At 29.6% G+C, this 19892-nt stretch overlaps 3 protein-coding genes across 3 annotated transcripts; 1 reads left to right on the top strand and 2 right to left on the bottom strand.

Annotated features, from left to right (window-relative positions):
- Positions 1 to 5999: 5999 nt before the first annotated feature.
- LOC134836120 (DDB1- and CUL4-associated factor 7-like) lies at positions 6000 to 7476 on the bottom strand. The gene is made up of 2 exons (XM_063851334.1): positions 7233 to 7476; positions 6000 to 7174 (listed from the first exon to the last, which is right to left on the bottom strand). Exons 1-2 carry the CDS (start codon positions 7304 to 7306, stop codon positions 6205 to 6207), a joined length of 1044 nt encoding a protein of 347 aa, XP_063707404.1. The 5' UTR covers positions 7307 to 7476; the 3' UTR covers positions 6000 to 6204.
- Positions 7477 to 8971: 1495 nt separating this feature from the next.
- Positions 8972 to 12653, top strand: LOC134836119 (interferon-related developmental regulator 2). The gene is made up of 3 exons (XM_063851332.1): positions 8972 to 9507; positions 9784 to 10244; positions 11843 to 12653. Exons 1-3 carry the CDS (start codon positions 9480 to 9482, stop codon positions 12629 to 12631), a joined length of 1278 nt encoding a protein of 425 aa, XP_063707402.1. The 5' UTR covers positions 8972 to 9479; the 3' UTR covers positions 12632 to 12653.
- A 212-nt stretch (positions 12654 to 12865) lies between these two features.
- On the bottom strand, positions 12866 to 13548 carry LOC134836121 (phosphomevalonate kinase). Its single transcript, XM_063851335.1, has 2 exons — positions 13410 to 13548; positions 12866 to 13349 (listed from the first exon to the last, which is right to left on the bottom strand). The coding sequence occupies exons 1-2, from the start codon at positions 13493 to 13495 to the stop codon at positions 12866 to 12868; spliced, it is 570 nt and encodes a 189-aa protein (XP_063707405.1). The 5' UTR covers positions 13496 to 13548.
- Between the last annotated feature and the right edge of the window lie 6344 nt (positions 13549 to 19892).

Below are 19892 nucleotides of genomic sequence, written 5' to 3'. Positions count from 1 at the left end.
CAACTATGGGAGATAAGATAAGAAGATAAGTCACTTCAAATATTATTCAACAAACATTTTTCCTTTGAAATATTTTTTATGCATTTTTTGTTTTAATTTTATTTAATTTATTACTTTTTTCATTTTCTTACCATTTTTTACACAAAATAAATTTAAATTTATTTTTTTTATTTTATTTCCCGTTTTTTTTAATTAATATTTTTTTATTAATTTAAATAAAACATTTTTCTTTATTTTTTTTTGTCTTGTAAAAAACTTTTTTTATTTATTCTTTTTTTTTTTGTCAAAAGCTGATTCCAGATCGCTTGTATCGCACCATTGATCGTCAAAAATTTATTATTTATGCGAACGAACTTTATTCACCTGTTTTCCGCATGACTTTTAATAGTCTACTAATAATTTTATGTTATTCTATCTAATCAGTACCGAGCATGAAGTACATTTTTTTTTATCGTTGGTTATCTTAAAAATCGGTAGACAAAAGTTTTTTTGTTTTGGTTTCGGCACAAAAGTTACGTTCGGTAAGCTTAAGGGTCGCAACTTACATTAATTCGGTAATTTTGTCTGATATTGACGCGACGGGTTTGGGTTCGGTGTGATGTTGATATCTTATCAAAAGTTATCAATAATCGTAATTTTATGACGTAATTTTGAATGATTTGTTTAAAAATGAGGGTTAAATGTTTGTTTATCAATTTAAAAAAAAACTTTTAAAAAATAAATAAAAAAAAAATTAAATAAAATTTAAAAAAAATAAAATAAAATTAAAAAAAAATAAAAAAAAATTAAATTAAATTAAAAAATTAATTAAAAATTAAAAAAAATAAAAAGAATTAAAACTGTTAAAAAAAATTAATTTAATCTTAAATCGAATTAATTTAAAATTAAATTAATTTTTAAAAAATATTAAATTAATTAAAAAAAATATTTTACTTTAAAATTTAATTAAATATGATTTTTTTAAAATTTTTTTTAACTTCTTCCAATTTTTTTTAAAATATTTTTTTAATAATTTTTCTAACTTTATCCTTGAATTTCTTTAATTAATTCAGGCGTTAGCATTTCATTGGGAATCGTATCAATAAATTGAAAGACACTCGCATCGCCATATATGGTATATCCGGATTCTTTGGACTGCTCTCTGCAATTCAAACATGATGCTGCTGCAATATCCAACGGAAGTCTCAATCCGCTATTCTCGGATAATCTCTGAGTCATCGACAATTTCCGATTCAAACACGAATTTTGGAGTTTCCTCAACAAATCTGTCTCCGATTCCGTCGGAATGTTGATAAAATTCGGCTTTTGTCGTTGTCTTAAGCGTTCTTTCAACTCACTTTCCTCAAAAAGCTCCGTGATCCGTTTCACCGTGCACGGACTCAGCGCCTTATCGAACACCCGGATATTCGTTTCGGCTGTTCCGCCATCCGTTTGATTGCAAAGTACCACGCCCGCATGAACGTGATTGTCGTGTTGTGCCAAGAATCGCGATAAAATTCGTTGTTTCGAAGGAATTGGCTCCGATAAGCGATCTGCCTTTGCGATCAAATTATTTGCGATTTTTCGTCGCAAAATGCTCTCGTCGCCAAAGGGATGTTCGAAAATTGGTTCGATTGGCGAACGTTTGGGCGACGATGGCACTTGGATGCTCACGCTATCGCTCAAATTGGGACGTCCGACATCGGTGTTGTCGAGAATGTGATCGCCAGATGCCGCGGAACGATGACTGATGTATTTGCTCTGAGGTCGAACGGGTTTTCGGAAACACAATAAACAGACACGGATAGCAAGAAGGATTAAAATTATCACAACTATCGTGATGGAAATTAACATGGAAGTGCTGAGCATTTTGAGGATGTGAAAAATTACGAAGGAAAAAAATATTTTTAAAACCGATTCCTTTTAAGGAGGAAACTTGAATGAACGAGAATGGAAAGTGTGAGTTTAATTTTATTCAGAGATAAAAAAAAAGACTTCCTGATGATTTTTTTACCTCAACTTTTATCAACTTCCGGTTTCTATTTATTGCACTGTAAGTAATTTAAGGCTAAAAATACTTTTGACTTAAGGACTTAAAGAAACTTAAGAATTTTAAGTTATGAAATTCTAAAGTTGAAGTACTTTTTTTCAAAGCTTAAGTCTTCAAATGAGGAGCAAAAATCGTTGTTTTTTCTCAAGTCACTTTTCAAACAATTTTTGATGGGTTTCAAAGCTAAAAGTTAATAAATATGCATTCTAAAGTTGATTTCCATTGATATCTGATCGATTTTTGATCAAATAAAAAAAAGTACGATTTTATCATATGAGGAGCAAAAATCGTACTTTTTTTCTCAAGTCAATTTTCAACCAACTTTTGATGGGTTTCAAAGCTAAAAGTTAATAAATATGCATTCTAAAGTTGATTTGAATTGATATCTGATCGATTTTTGAAGAAATAAAAAAAAGTACGATTTTATCATATGAGGAGCAAAAATCGTACTTTTTTTCTCAAGTCAATTTTCAACCAAATTTTGATGGGTTTCAAAGCTAAAAATTAATAAATATGCATTCTAAAGTTGATTTGAATTGATATCTGATCGATTTTTGATCAAATAAAAAAAGTACGATTTTATCATATGAGGAGCAAAAATCGTACTTTTTTTCTCAAGTCAATTTTCAACCAAATTTTGATGGGTTTCAAAGCTAAAAGTTAATAAATATGCATTCTAAAGTTGATTTGAATTGATATCTGATCGATTTTTGATCAAATAAAAAAAAGTACGATTTTATCATATGAGGAGCAAAAATCGTACTTTTTTTCTCAAGTCAATTTTCAACCAAATTTTGATGGGTTTCAAAGCTAAAAGTTAATAAATATGCATTCTAAAGTTGATTTCAATTGATATCTGATCGATTTTTGAAGAGTTAATAAATATGCAAAAAAAAAAAGTACGATTTTATCATATGAGGAGCAAAAATCGTACTTTTTTTCTCAAGTCAATTTTCAACCAACTTTTGATGGGTTTCAAAGCTAAAAGTTAATAAATATGCATTCTAAAGTTGATTTGAATTGATATCTGATCGATTTTTGATCAAATAAAAAAAAGTACGATTTTATCATATGAGGAGCAAAAATCGTACTTTTTTTCTCGAGTCGATTTCCAACCAACTTTTGATGGGTTTCAAAGCTAAAAGTTAATAAATATGCATTCTAAAGTTGATTTCCATTGATATCTGATCGATTTTTGATCAAATAAAAAAAAGTACGATTTTATCATATGAGGAGCAAAAATCGTACTTTTTTTCTCAAGTCAATTTTCAACCAACTTTTGATGGGTTTCAAAGCTAAAAGTTAATAAATATTCATTCTAAAGTTGATTTTAATTGATATCTGATCGATTTTTGATCAAATAAAAAAAAGTACGATTTTATCATATGAGGAGCAAAAATCGTACTTTTTTTCTCAAGTCAATTTTCAACCAACTTTTGATGGGTTTCAAAGCTAAAAGTTAATAAATATGCATTCTAAAGTTGATTTCCATTGATATCTGATCGATTTTTGATCAAATAAAAAAAAGTACGATTTTATCATATGAGGAGCAAAAATCGTACTTTTTTTCTCAAGTCAATATTCAACAAGTTTTGATGGGTTTCAAAGCTAAAAGTTAATAAATATGCATTCTAAAGTTGATTTGAATTGATATCTGATCGATTTTTGATCAAATAAAAAAAAGTACGATTTTATCATATGAGGAGCAAAAATCGTACTTTTTTTCTCAAGTCAATTTTCAACCAATTTTTGATGGGTTTCAAAGCTAAAAGTTAATAAATATGCATTCTAAAGTTGATTTCCATTGATATCTGATCGATTTTTGATCAAATAAAAAAAAGTACGATTTTATCATATGAGGAGCAAAAATCGTACTTTTTTTCTCAAGTCAATTTTCAACCAACTTTTGATGGGTTTCAAAGCTAAAAGTTGATAAATATTCATTCTAAAGTTGATTTCCATTGATATCTGATCGATTTTTGATCAAATAAAAAAAAGTACGGTTTTATCATATGAGGAGCAAAAATCGTACTTTTTTTCTCAAGTCAATTTTCAACCAACTTTTGATGGGTTTCAAAGCTAAAAGTTAATAAATATGCATTCTAAAGTTGATTTCCATTGATATCTGATCGATTTTTGATCAAATAAAAAAAAGTACGATTTTATCATATGAGGAGCAAAAATCGTACTTTTTTTCTCAAGTCAATTTTCAACCAACTTTTGATGGGTTTCAAAGCTAAAAGTTAATAAATATGCATTCTAAAGTTGATTTCCATTGATATCTGATCGATTTTTGATCAAATAAAAAAAAGTACGATTTTATCATATGAGGAGCAAAAATCGTACTTTTTTTCTCAAGTCAATTTTCAACCAATTTTTGATGGGTTTCAAAGCTAAAAGTTAATAAATATTCATTCTAAAGTTGATTTCCATTGATATCTGATCGATTTTTGATCAAATAAAAAAAATACGATTTTATCATATGAGGAGCAAAAATCGTACTTTTTTTCTCAAGTCAATTTTCAACCAACTTTTGATGGGTTTCAAAGCTAAAAGTTAATAAATATGCATTCTAAAGTTGATTTCCATTGATATCTGATCGATTTTTGATCAAATAAAAAAAAGTACGATTTTATCATATGAGGAGCAAAAATCGTACTTTTTTTCTCAAGTCAATTTTCAACCAATTTTTGATGGGTTTCAAAGCTAAAAGTTAATAAATATTCATTCTAAAGTTGATTTCCATTGATATCTGATCGATTTTTGATCAAATAAAAAAAAGTACGATTTTATCATATGAGGAGCAAAAATCGTACTTTTTTTCTCAAGTCAATTTTCAACCAACTTTTGATGGGTTTCAAAGCTAAAAGTTAATAATTATGCATTCTAAAGTTGATTTCTTGATATCTGATCGATTTTTGATCGATTTTATCATATGAAAAAAATCGTACGATTTTATCATATGAGGAGCAAAAATCGTACTTTTTTTCTCAAGTCAAGTTTTGATGGGTTTCAAAGCTAAAAGTTAATAAATATTCATTCTAAAGTCAATTTTCAACCAATTTTTGATGGGTTTCAAAGCTAAAAGTTAATAAATATTCATTCTAAAGTCGATTTCCATTGATATCTGATCGATTTTTGATCAAATAAAAAAAAGTACGATTTTATCATATGAGGAGCAAAAATCGTACTTTTTTCTCAAGTAACTTTTCAACCAATTTTTGATGGGTTTCAAAGCTAAAAGTTAATAAATATTCATTCTAAAGTCGATTTCCATTGATATCTGATCGATTTTTGATCAAATAAAAAAAAGTACGATTTTATCATATGAGGAGCAAAAATCGTACTTTTTTTCTCAAGTCAATTTTCAACCAATTTTTGATGGGTTTCAAAGCTAAAAGTTAATAAATATTCATTCTAAAGTCGATTTCCATTGATATCTGATCGATTTTTGATCAAATAAAAAAAAGTACGATTTTCATTGATCGATTTTTGATCAAATAAAAAAAAGTACGATTTTATCATATGAGGAGCAAAAATCGTACTTTTTTCTCAAGTAACTTTTCAACCAATTTTTGATGGGTTTCAAAGCTAAAAGTTAATAAATATTCATTCTAAAGTCGATTTCCATTGATATCTGATCGATTTTTGATCAAATAAAAAAAAGTACGATTTTATCATATGAGGAGCAAAAATCGTACTTTTTTCTCAAGTCAATTTTCAACCAACTTTTGATGGGTTTCAAAGCTAAAAGTTAATAAATATGCATTCTAAAGTTGATTTGAATTGATATCTCCTCGATTTTTGAAGAAATTTAAAAAAATTAAAACTAAAAAAAAATTTTCTTCAAAATGCGGTCAAAAAAAATTAAAATTTTAAAAATAATTTTTTGAACTTGAAAAATGCAATTTTAATTATTTTACTGATTAATTATTATTATTTATTTTTTAGAAAATTTTTAAACGCGTACGTACAAATTCTTGTCAAAACTGGTAAAAATTTTTCTTCTTTTCTAAACAGTCTTTTTAATTTCTGTTTATGTATTTTTTTTTCTCTATTTAGACTCAAGGGACGGTCAAAACTTAAAAATTATTTTTTTTAAGAACACGAGGAATAAAAAAATTAGGATGATGGTAACTCCACACTGCTACTATTGAAGAAATTGCAAAAAAAAATTAAACTCTTAATATCTCGCACGACTTGTTGTAACAAATCGCAATCCAGTCTGGCTGCAGCGCTCCCCATTGAATCTGATTAACTTCGCCTTCCGCTGCGGTATACGCCAAAATCGGGTCCTCAATACTGCGCGGCATTTGCTGAATATCCCAAATCAGTGCCTGATGATCGTCGCCTGCCGTACAAATGTGACACGAGCTATGCGGCGCCCAAGCAATTCCATTAACGGGCGCCTTGTGATTCGTTAATCGCGCCACGGGCGTACATGGGACACGAACATCGATGATTATCACTTCAGACGAGTTCATGGAAATTGTTGCCAAGTAATTTGGATCTTGTTTGTTCCACGAAAGTCTCAGGAGCGGCGTATGTTGCGGATCTTCGTAAATTATCGTCGAATGCTCCAAATGACGCAAATCGAACATTCGCACGGATCCATCGGCGCCGACACTCGCAAACATATCTCGACCTCCGCCCGCGCGGGAAAATGCAATGTCATAAACTTCCTTGTCGTGCGCAATAAGTTGCGTTCGAACATGCCCAGCAACAGCATTTACTCGCCCGATTGCTTGTCCCATTTCTAAGTTCCAGATCGTACAAGTTGTATCGATTGAACAGGTCCCGATTAAATTGTGATCGACCTCATTCCAGTCGAAACTCGTGAGCGGCGCACAAAAATCGCTGTTTTTGTTGTTGTTCAAGACAACTTCCAAACGAATATCGGAATCGTTGTTTGTCGTACTGCGCCAAACACGCAAATAATCACCGCTTGTCGCCAATAAATCCGGAAAAATGCCTTTTGTGTCGGGAATGAACATGATTTTTGTCGTTGGATACGGATGTTCGAACGTTCCCTTTGCCGTGAATTCGCTCGTTTCCTCGTCCAAACTCACAATTTGCACCTTATTGCTGTACTCCTCCATGAACGAACCAAGAGCTAATCTGAATCTCTTATCAGGACGCAAACTCCTGAAAAAAAAATGAAATTTAAAATTTTTTAGAAGTCACAGAGGAAGGAATTTCTTACCAATTCATGCTGTAAAGATCCCATGGAGCGTTATATTTGTAAATTTGCTTCCTTTGTTTCGGTGTCGTTGCCATTTTTGTCTAAATTCTTTAATTTCCTCTCTTTTCAATCGTAATTTATTGCCAGCTCGTCTCGGAGATTCTCAAATCAACAGTATTCGAGGTGTTTTTGAACCATAGTCTTCTATTTTTATGGAAAAATAGGAAAATTTTAAAGGATTGCGTCGGCTGGCTTGTTTTGGTAATAAAATCTTGAATTAGAAGAAGCGAATTAGTAGTAGGGGTAAATGGGAGATTTTTTTATATGGGGCATCATCATATTATGGGGCACTTTCATACGATTTTTTTTTTCAAGTTTTGATTTAAATTTATTTTTTTTTAATTATTGAATTTTTAAGCTTTAACATCCAAAAACGACTTGGGAAAAAAAAAATACATTTTGAAAAAATTTTAAAAATCGATGACTTCGAGTAACACGGGAACTTCAACCAATTCGTGGATTTCGATCGTAATAGACGACAAAGATTCTTCTTCATCTTTGCTTCATTAAAATTTTTCGTATTAAAACTACACAATTTTTGTCTTGGTTTCAATTAATAAATTAATTGGTCCAAGGTTAGCATCATTTTGACTTTGAAAGGATTGACGACTTTTGACCTCAGTCGTTGCCTTGGCTCTTGTCGCTGTCGCTGTTCATTTTTTGTAAGGCCATACAATAGACTCCTAATTTCGTTATCGAGTCATCCTCGATTGTTGTTGCTGCACTTATTGTTTCATTTTCATTTGAGAATGTGGATGCTTCTGATGCTTGAAAATCCTCAACGTTAGACGAGCACGAATAGTCACGATTTTCCTCTTCTTCTTCATATATCGGATCATACCGCTCTATTCCGTGGCACATGTTATTGTGAGTTTACAATGCTTCTAAATTTTTAAATTTATTGAAGCATGCAGGTCCACTGTAATTGGCGAGGCAATTTTTGTGGCTTTTTCTTGCTCATCTAAAATTACATCGAATTCTTTGAGCTGCTCAAAAATGTAATTTTTGCAATTATCAATAAAAAAATGAAAAAAAGTAAGTTAGGCGAATAAATTTTTAATATTTTTGCCGCATATTGTTCGACAAAAAAAATCATTTGAAGGTCTCTTCTATAAATAAAAAAAGAAACAAAATCTTTAATGAAATTCTCATTTTGTGCTAAAGATTTAAAAAAAAGTATAAAAATAAATAATTAATTTTAAAAAAAAAAAATCATCTTTTATCAATATTTTTGTTGTTTTGAGTTTTTTTACAATGATAAATATTTGTGTATTAAAAAATTGATTTAAGAACATTTTAGCCAAAATTGAAAAAATGAATATCATAACAAATATCTGAATTTTTTGAAATAAAACTTCAGTAATTTTTATGAAAATATTTTTAAAAGGAAAACTCATATCGAAATACAAAAATCATTAAAAATTGAAAAATTTGATGAAATTTTTAACTTTTTTTTTTTTTCTTCAAGTACAATACGGGGTATATTCATAAAAACATTTCATACAAATTTTTCTTAACAAAAATTAAACAAAAATATTTTAATGTTATTTAATTTTCAGAAAACAAAATTTTAAAAATTACCTAAAAATTAAGGTTTAAAACAATAAAAAGCAGTTTTTTTAAATTTTCAAAAAGTACCCCATTCTCCCCTATCAATTGTCAAACTTGAAAAAAGTTTTCATTCAAGCAAAAACGGCAGAAGAGAAAAAAAAGTTCGATCATCAGTGTATTTTTGAATGTGCTATTGAGTAAATTAATTCTGAAAATCATGCAATTTGTCTTTATTCCATTCGATAAATTAGACAAAATTGTGACGTTGAGCGAGCCAGTGTGTGCAAAAGCAAGAAATTACTGCGACATAGACTCTTGTAAATGGTCAAAAGAGACTTCTTGATATCTCGTGCTGAATCAGACACCTGAATAAAAAGAGAAAAAAATCGATAATTAGTGAAAATTTACAATTTAAGTAACGTGGTGTATATATAAATATAAACACTTCCTCGATACAAACACAAAGATAAAGGAAATTATTGAAGGTCTTTGTTGTTGCAACAACAAAAAAAAAAACAACAACGTGAAATCACGCGAAATTTCACAAGTTTCTGAAATTAAATTATAAAAAAAAATAATTTTTTGTGGAAAAATTCCAAATTAGGGAGAAAATATTCGAAATTTTACAAGTGAAAGGAGAAAGTAAAAGCAAAAAAAATGCCGAAACACAAGAAAAAGAATCCAGGTGAGTTTTTGACACATGGAAAGGGCGGGAGACTCGCATCGCCATGCAATCGACGAAAAAAAGGGACTTTGCCCATGCTTCTACGATGTTACTTTTGCGTCACGTTCTATCCACACACACATACAATCAGCTGAATCCAGTTGTTTATTTTTTTTTGTGTGACTTATATAACGCGAAGGTCGTCGTATAGACTGGTTTTTTGCTCTATCTCATGCTTTCATTATTTTTTTTTTTTGAAAAATATTTTTTTAATTTTAAATTTTTAAATTTTTTCAGTTCAATCGCACAATCAAGCCTCCACGAACGGCTATGGATCGGATGATGACTCCATGTTCGACAACGAGAGCGTTTTCTCGTACCAATCTGAGGGTCCTGCCTCCACGGATGGCACGGAAGATGTCGATTCCAATGAAAAATACGAAGACAGCTTATCCCAAGCGCTCGACAATGCAATGGAAAAATCAGCACAAGTTCGTACCTCAGCATTGCAGGCCGTTTGTGAAATCCTCATGCAACGTTATCTGCCCGACTATGTCGACGATCGTAAAATCACGATAATGGATTTGGTTGAAAAGTCCGTGAAACGCGGAAAGGGACTCGAACAAGCTTGGGCTGCGCGTTTGGCTGCCTTGTTGGTCATCCAAGTAGGCAATGACGAGGAAATAATTAAAACTTTGACGCCTGTGCTCCGAACAGCAGCTTTGGATCCATCTGTTGGCTACGATGCGAGAGCCAAGGTAAATATTTGGAGCTCTTATCGCTTTGTTGAAGGCGACTTATGCAATCTAATGAAGTTTTTCCATAAAAATTTGTCGTTTGTCTTATCAGGCATTGTGTGTTGTGTGTGAAGTGAATGACAATGATTTGAAATAATTTTTATTAATGTGCACATAAATTGTGCCAACTCGACAAATTTCGTGTCGCGTAACGTGTTGGCATCGGTTTAACAGCTGTTTTTGGCGCTCAATGACCTTGGAATGGATTTTTAGTTAGAAAAAAAAATTAAAATTTAATTTAAGTTTTTTGTCTCAGTTTAAAAAATTTGAAATCTAATTAAGTCAAAATTCGTAAAAATTTTTAAATTCAATAAAAAATTTCAATTTTTAGAGAAGTTTTTCGAAAAAAATAATCAATTTTGAGCAATTTTTAATTTAAAATTAAAATTTATAAAAATTAAATTATTTTGAACAATTTTTAGAATTTTGATTTAAAATAATTAATTTTCTCAAAAAATATCAAAATGATATTTCAAAATTTTGTGACAATTTTTTTTTTTGTAAAAATTTATTTGATGAAATTTTAATTTTTTTTTAATTTTTGAAATACGACAAATTAAATTTTAAAGTTAAAATTTTTAAAAAATATTTTAATTTTTTTTTTTTTAATTTTAATGTATTTTATTTGTAATTTAATAGAGGTTTGATGAAATTTTCTTTATAAAAATATCGTCAATTCATATTTTTAAAATTTCATTTAAAAAAATCAATATTTTAAGATTTTCTTAAATCTTTGAAATATTTTTTTGTTCTAGTGAATTCATTTTGAAAAAATCTAAAAATATTTTTCAAAATTTTAATTACAAAAATTTTTTGAAAATTTTTTTCTTAATTTTTGATTTAAAATATTCGAAAAATTATTTTTTAAAATTAAAATAAAAAAAAATATTTTCATTAAAATTAATTTTAAATTTTTTTAATTAATTAATTTGTAAAAATTAGAAGCTCAAAAAAAATTTTTTTTATAAGAAAAAAAAATTAAATTTAATAAAATATAAAAATTAATTAAATTTATTAAATATTTTTAATTTTTTTTTTAAATTTATTTAATTAATTTTAGTTCAAAAATTTTCTCAAAAATATTTTTTTAACAAAATATTTAGAAAATTTTTAAAAACATCCTAACTTTTGTTTGTTTTGACTCGCAAAAGAATATTTTTAGACATAAGCCTCTTAACTTTCGCTACTTTTCAAATCCTGTCACGCTTTATGACACAGAAACCTCTTTTGTTATGATCTAATTTTAGAATGTTGTACGCGACTTTGACACGACATTTGCGAATATCACATGTATTTTATAAATACCCATCGAAATTAACGAAATGAGCACAAAAAAGTTGTAAATTCTAACAATTTTATCAAAAATTAGGTCAATGTCTTCTCAACGATATGATTAAAATTTATCATAATTCGAAAAAAACGTAAAAATCACAAATTTTTCATGGAATTCGTGTTTATAAAAATTGTGAATGAATGAATCATCTCGACTTAAGTTGAACGAATGCAAAAAAATTTGCCAGACAAAAAATTAAATAAACAATTTTTTCTTCTATTTTTAGTGTTGCATGTCACTCGGCTTGTTAAACTTTTTAGGAAATGACGATCTCGGCGCAGTACTTGAACTAATGAAAAACTTTGAAACCATCTTCGCTGCCAGTTATCTCAAGGGTGACAATTCCGCAAGTTCAGCAAATGCGGATGCCGCTTCGTTACATGCCGCTGCCCTCTCATCATGGGGCTTATTGTTGACTCTTTTGCCGCCATCTGACGTCGCCAATATGGTTGAAAAGCCGGGAAATTTCCCATCGATCAAAAATCTCCTCGGACTCTTGCATTCGGCACATTTGGATGTTCGCGTAAATGCGGGCGAACTTTTCGCTTTGCTTTACGAGACGGGACGAGCTCATGACGAGGACTTTTTGGACGATTATTTGCCCGAACTCATCGATGTGACGAAGAAACTCGCTACGGATTCGCACAAATATCGCGCAAAACGTGATCGAAAGACGCAACGTGCGACTTTTAGAGACGTCATGCATTACATTGAGGAAGATACGTCGCCGGAAATTAACGTAAGGTTCGGCAGAGAAAGTGTTTGTTTGGATTCGTGGGCTTTGCATCATCAGTACACGTCATTTTGCAACGTTATGGGTCCCGGCATCAACAATCATCTGGTCGAGAATGAATTTGTGCGCGATGTGATGCAACTTGGCGCGAGACTTACGGAGCTGGAAGGTTTGCAAAAATTGACAAAAGCTGAAAAGCGATTCTATAATGCGGAAAGCTTCAAGGCACGCACCAAAGCACGTAACAAGAACCGAGATAAACGATCGGCGGTCGTTAATTAAAACATTTTGAACTAATTTTTTAATGGAAATCTAATTTTTTTCCCTCTCTTGTATATATTTTTAAGAAAATTCATGAAATAATCTTAGACTTAAGTTTCCTTCTCCCATTATTTAGCTAAAAATTGCACTTTTTGTTTGTCATTTACGAGAATTGTTACAAAAAAACGGTCGAGACGTTGTCTGAGTAAAATCTAGATAATAATAAATAGAATAACAAATAACTTTTGTGCGTTTTCATGAAAGCTCTTTGTCAATAAAGTCGCATAATTGGGTCACCACAGTGTTAGTTTGGGTCACATCGCCATTATCGCACATCATGTCCCACAAAAAAAAGTCATCCAAGTCGCATTCTGACTCGACATCATCCACTCCTGGCTCAAATTTCCATCCTCTTGCTTCTCTAACAGCATCATCGGCGTAAATTCGAATACATTTCAACTTTTCCTTCCCAAAAGTCTCTTGAAACCATTTAATATCAGTTTTTCGCCTGATATCGCTAACAACAATCATCTCAGCTGCAGCTTTCTTCATCGCTTCACGACAAAAGAATCCCGGATCTTTTTTTCGGATCTCGTCACTCCAGATGATCATCTCTTTTCGATATTGCTCCTTATAGGGACCATCACTGAGTAATTCTTTTATATCGAGATTCAGTTTTTCAGCCCATGCAGTCTTGATGGGTTCGGAGATTCGAATTATTTGTGCTCGATTTTGGTAGCTAAAAAATAAAAAAAAAAGAAAGTTAGTCGAAAATAAAGGGAAAATGAGGAGGATTTACCGTTCCATGAGTTTAGCTGTGAGGAAATCTTTGCCGCATTTTCGTTTTCCGCTGAATAAGAGGATGAGTTTGATGTTTTCTGTCATGTTTTGAGCTTTAAAACAGGAAAATTTATGCAAAGACGAGAAATTCCGATGTTTAAATTTGCCAAACTTGTTGATTCAAGATACAAAAGTTGAGACGAATGAAAGTGATTTTGAGGAAATTTTGAAAGTTTTTTCAGTTAATTTTATTTGGGGAAATTTTTAAAGTAAATTTAAATTATTTGTGAACTCAGCAGCTTGAGTTTTCTTGAAAACTATTAAAAAAATAAAAAAAAAATTCTTTGATTTTTTTAAGAATTTCAAAAATTAAAAAAAAATAATTGACATTTACAGAATTAAGATGAAAGTCATGAAACTAAAAAAAAAATATTTTAAACTCATGAAAACTTGTAAAAAATGTCAAATAAAACTTTCAAGCTTAAAGAAAAAATTAAAAAAAAATTACGTATTTTTTTACGTATTTTTTTACGTATTTTCTTCTAATTTCCAAAATTCGATAACAAAAATAATAATAAAAATAATAAAATTCGAAACAGATGAAAATTAGATAATTTTCTGACGCAATTTGAAGTATAAAGAATATTTGATTGTTTTTAAACAAAATTTTGACCTTTGATAAGGTTAGTTATGCTTTTGGGACATATCTTTCAAATCATATCTTATGAGAGTTTCTTTAGAAAATGAAAATTCTATCATAGGGCACCCAAAATTCAAATAACTCTACTAAAAAGAGAATATTTATCCTCTAATAGGAAATATCAATATCCTGAAATCCACACATTTTTCAACGAAAATTTGTAAATAAATGATGGTTTTATAAATATTTTCAATTAATTTTTAATTTTGGCTAAATTATTAATTTTCTTTGATAAAAAATTTTCATAAAAATGAGATATTTAAAAAAAAATTTTGGATTTCTTTGAATTCTTTTGAATTTTGAACATTTTAAAGTTATTATTCTAAATATTTTAATATTTTTTATTGAACCCCAAACTTGAGAATTTGACTTAAATTCTATTCCAGTGACACAAAGTCGTTGAAGGAATTGACAAAGACGAAATAATGAAAATTTAATTTAAAAAAGAATATGTATTAAATTAATTTCAGAATCTATTCATTGAAGGCAAGCATTTCCCCATTACTACATATTTACATTGAAAACGTCGAGCTATCACGAATTTTCCTGTAATCAACATATTTCGAATGCTTAAAGACAGCAAACCACACACATGATGCACTTAGATACCTTGAAGAGCAAAGGACCTTCTGCTCACTATCAAGGGATTTTATCCTGCTGTATCTGTTTCTTTGAGTCAAAATTCGTAACGATTTGTGATGAAAAAGATCTTAAAAGTTGCTTTTTCGATTTTAATTTTTTCTTAATGTTTATCTCTTTTGAAATTTCTCCTCAAATTTTCCTCGTTGAACCACCTTTAAGCTTCATTTGAACCTAAAACAAAAAAAAATTATTTAAAAAAATTCAATCCTCAAAAAATTCTTAAATATCGATTTTTCCATTCCATCCTTCACGAACTACTTTTTACCATAACTCTCCAAATTAAATTTGTTCCATCTCCAGTCTCGCTCTGTAATTCGATTAAAAGGACATAAAAACAAAATTTCATTCCATTGCACTCCGACTTCATACAAGTGCAATTTTATTATTCATCCTTCTTTGTGTACATTATCTCAGATAATTAAATAAACATTTCCTACTTATCATCATTCCGTTCCCCTTTGAAAATTATTTTTCCTCTAATGCAGACCAAACGCATGAAATGCGCATCGAAGGGAGTTACCAACAACCATACACCCTAACATTTATTTTTGAGGATTTAGAGATTATTTCTGATCTGAACCTGGAATTATTTTTCATTTTTTTTTCAAGTAGAATTTTTCGTTGATAATATCAAACAAATTATTTTAAAAAATAAAGAAAATAATTTGTTTGATTATTAACGAAAAATATTTTACCTAAAAAATGGGCATTCCTTGAATATCTCGACGATGACAAATGGAAAACAGATGAAAATTTGATTGTTTTTGCCGTTCGTTGGGGTGAACGAACAGAAAACGACATCATAAATATCAATTATTTCATTAAATATTCAAGTGCAATCTTCAAGATTAAAAAATTTTACGTCTTCAAGGATTTTTGAAGTAATTTTTTTTAGCAAAATTTCGAATCTGAGAAAAAATAACAAACCAAAAAAAATCCGTAGATGGTAGATAATGTACCATTCATGCGTGACTATTGTTTTGTTGTCCTTACAACAATAATTGTATCATCAAAAGCAGGAGGGTGTCAAAAAAGATAAGTGATAAGTGAAGTTGATACAACAATAATTCATGTTCATGAATGAAAATGAGATGCGACTGAAAATGTGTTGATACGTTTTTGATGATAATTGTAAACAAATTCATTGTTCTCCTCCGGAACGATCTTGATATGCTTTTAAGAGTAATTTGAGAGAACATCTGCTTCGAAAATTTTGCTCTCTTATTTTTTTCTCTTAATGGTTTTGATAAAAATTATTACGAAAAAATGCATGTCTTGATACAATTAATCAAATTTTTCATGAGAAAAATCACACATTTCCCAAAAATTTTATTTTGAACTCTTTTTAGAAAAAAACATACCTGTCATATAGGCGTTGAGGACGATGACACTTGAAATTCGATACATTTGTCTCTTCCTTCGAAAAATTTTATATTTTATAATCCAAACCAAACGTTGAAAAAATCTGTTCACACCCGGTTTTGATTTGAGGTCCGTCGCACACTTCCAACAAAAATCTTAAAGTAATTAATGGGAAGAGGCAATTAGATGGGATTAACTTTATTCCTTCAAGCATGACGCGTCATGACGTTTTCAAGGAAATGAAATGTAAATTATTTGACAGAAGCTAATCCTGCAAAGTTAATCCTTGTCACTTATGGAGACACGTGACAAATTTATATATTTTGATTTTTTAGCGAATTGGCGTTTAAACTTTTTTTTTTAGTAAAAAAAAGACGTCACACTGTAATTATTATTAATTGCACCATTTACAGAATAAATTGAAAGATCTTCTAAAGCAAAAAAAAAAATCTCATATTTCATTTTCTTCATGTGTGCATTTCTCATTCAATTAAAATATCTGTTGAAAATTTTTCGTATTAAAAAGACAGAAAGTGGTGAAAAAAAGGGAAAAACAAAAATTTAATTGAAGGAAATTAAATTTCAAAACATTTTTTATAATGTGATGTCGTCACGAACGTTTTATTTATTAAAAACACGTGAAAAATGTCAAGAGTTTATAATTTTTCTCTCAATTTGAAACAGAGAGACGACAAAGTTATTTATCTCTAAAAATAGATGAAACGATTAAAAAAGGTTTGTTTTTAATAAGTTTAATAATATTAACGAGAATGTGTGGTATTCAGACAGAGACAAAAAAAAGATGATTTAATGAGAAAGCACTCGCACGTGAAATTGATTCATATTAGAAGTTATCAAATTTCAAATGAAATTTATATCTTAAAATGTGACAAAAATAAATCTTAATTATTTTAAATGAATAAAAATTAAAAAGAAAGAAGAAAGGCTCCAGTTTAATTTTGATTCAGACGAAAAAAAGGTGCCTGATTAAAAAAAAACATCTGAAATTTTTGTTAAAAACCTGATCCATTTCGTGTTTCTTATCTTGGTGACCAAATCTAAGTTATGTTTGGATACAATGGAATTAAAAAAGGTTCTTAAAAATGTGTTTTTTTCATCTTTGCATATTTTTTTCAGTGCGGGGACTAAATAAAAGTGGGTATTCAAAATGGCGTTGATATGTTATTTATTGTTATTGTCCTTTCGTTGCAGATTATCAGCACAGTACAGAGTTACTTTTTTTTTTGTTGAATGCCTGTTTTGCGTTTTTTCATGGGTAGGTGCTTTTGCAATAAAGAGTATTATATGAAGAAAAAAAAATGCGAAAAGTCATCATCAAGAGTCGAAAGTTTACAGCGCATTTGTACTTTTACTCAAATTTTACGATTAATCGAGTTAAAGTCTCATAAATGGTCTCAGGTTTTGTTAAGAAAATGTCAAGTTTTAAATAACTTTAAACATTAAATAAATTTTGAGCTGTTCAGAAATTTTTCGCAAATCGATCGAAGGTGTTACTACTCGTTTCATTTTGTTGTATTCGTTCAATCTTTTGTAATAAAATGAGTTCTGTGCTTCACTCGTCAAATTTTTTGAGAGTCTTTAACACTTCATCTTTGAAGCTCATAAAGATTTTAAGTTTATCAGTCAAATATTCAGGAAGCAGTTCATTCTTGGCAGTAGACCTACTTTTCAACAATTTTGGAGCCTATTTTGAAGAATTTGGTTCTACATAATGCTCGGGGCCTAAAGCTTCAGCTTTATTAGCCTACCTGAAAATCCGCCATTGTTTCTTGGCTTTGTTAATTAGCTTAAGTGCGTTAAAGTAAACTCTTTGCTTCACGTCAAGTAAGTCTGTGTCATTCAACATGATCTCCATATTCGGTCTCTGAAAAGAATGGTTCTCAATGCTTTGTTACAGATCTTTTGAATTGCCTTCAAGTCTTCGTCATTCATTAGCATCAATATTTAACTTCATTTTCATCGTATGTAATCACAACAAATTAATTTATAAATTCAAATCGAGTTCTATTAGCCAATTTTGAGCTTGTTCTGTGGCTTGGTGCAGAGCTGATAAGCCTTCATTGATTGATTTGTATCTCTCCAAGTTAAATGAAAATTTAAGAAAAAAAAAATAAGTAAAAATTATTCAAATTAAATTAAACTTCATTAAAAACTTACCAGACAGACTCCCTTAAAGAGCCTCAAATTCCTCAATCCAAACTGAAACACCTTTCGTAACTGCAATAAATTTTGATGTCTCTGTTGGGACTCGCTTTTTATGTATCTTCTTACTTTTGCTGTACTGCTTTATGCATCGGCGTTTTCCCAATTTTTTGTTCTCCTCTGCTTATCGTCATGTAATTGTGTTTTGAAGAGAAAAAAAACAACATGAAGCAAAAAATATAATGAGATTAAACAAAACCGGCTTCCATTAAATATTCATATGAACTTTCAATTTTATATATAGGCAAGCATGAAAAGTTAATTAAGACACAAAAACAAGAGTCTAGTTGAATAAAATTTTCCAGTCTAGTGAGCTTTAACTACTTTTCCATCGATTTTCTTCATGTTTTTCCTCTAAACAATATTGAAAGCAGTTTGAAAGCAACTGCTTACACATTGGGAGGAGCTAATTTTTCCTTTAAATGTGTTAGTGAGGTCTAATGAAAATTTCAAAAATTAAAAAAAAATACTTACTGACCCTTCTGCTTCTGAAAAAAAGAGCTTTCAATCATCCAACGGACAAAATTTATTGCCAACAATTTCCAACAATTTAGTTAAAATAATTAGATACACGCAGTAACTTCTTTGATAGTCAAAGATCACATAAATTATTCATGAATGTCTGAAGCAGACAAAAATTTATTAGACGAGTTTCGACTATTCTCATAATTGAAAAAAATAAAAAAAAATAGTTTGATAACCATCATTTTATTTTTTTTTGTTGTTCTATTTAAACTCGTATTTTATTTGCATTTTTTTACGACGAAGACTTCCATTTTGTCTACTCTTGTGTGACCAAAATATAATTTATGACATGAGTCGCATATTTGTTTGTTTAGGCAAAACAAAAAAAAAAGATGTTCGAATTGTTTACAAAACCTGCCATGTGAAAATTAATTTATTCCGCCTTCGTGGCTTCCTACTATTTAATAAAATATCAAATTTAATTAGATGATTTATTGATGAACAAGCCAATTTCGACTTCAAAACTGACCATTTTACACAAAAAAATTTTTTTTTATTGATTTCGTTTTTTTTTTGTTCCTCTGTTGGCATTTTTTTGTTACAATTGTAACGAGCGACGACGCATGCCTAGTAAGTGTCACATCATGCTGAATAATAATATCAGCATAACAGATCAAAGACAAAATGGCGACACGTATGGGGAACAACGACATTCAATTAGAAATTCAATGTGAATAATATTTTTATCATTCTTTGTCTGTTTTTGGATTTCGACAGGACTACGTGAGTTGATGTTTAATAAAATTTCGTAGGCTGGATCGAATTTTAGTTTTTTGAATTTTTTTAGACTTTAGGAAATTTTTTTAAATGTTCCTGTCTAACTCAATGCACAATGTAAAACAATTTTCATTTGTTATTCGTCTCTTTATTTGAAACGACGACGATAATTTTGAATTAATTTAACACTCGTCGAGAGTAATTTGTATAAGCGACCATGTGTTTGTTTGTGCAACGAAGAAAAAAAAAACTTATTTGCACAATTTTTTGAACCTCTCCAATAAATCTTCGGTATTATTTATTGGCCATTAAAGTTTTTCCATCAAGTGACAT

Source organism: Culicoides brevitarsis, chromosome 3, assembly GCF_036172545.1.
Source record: "Culicoides brevitarsis isolate CSIRO-B50_1 chromosome 3, AGI_CSIRO_Cbre_v1, whole genome shotgun sequence".
NCBI classification, from domain to species: domain Eukaryota; kingdom Metazoa; phylum Arthropoda; class Insecta; order Diptera; family Ceratopogonidae; genus Culicoides; species Culicoides brevitarsis.
This window is presented reverse-complemented; position numbering and strand designations above follow the sequence as displayed.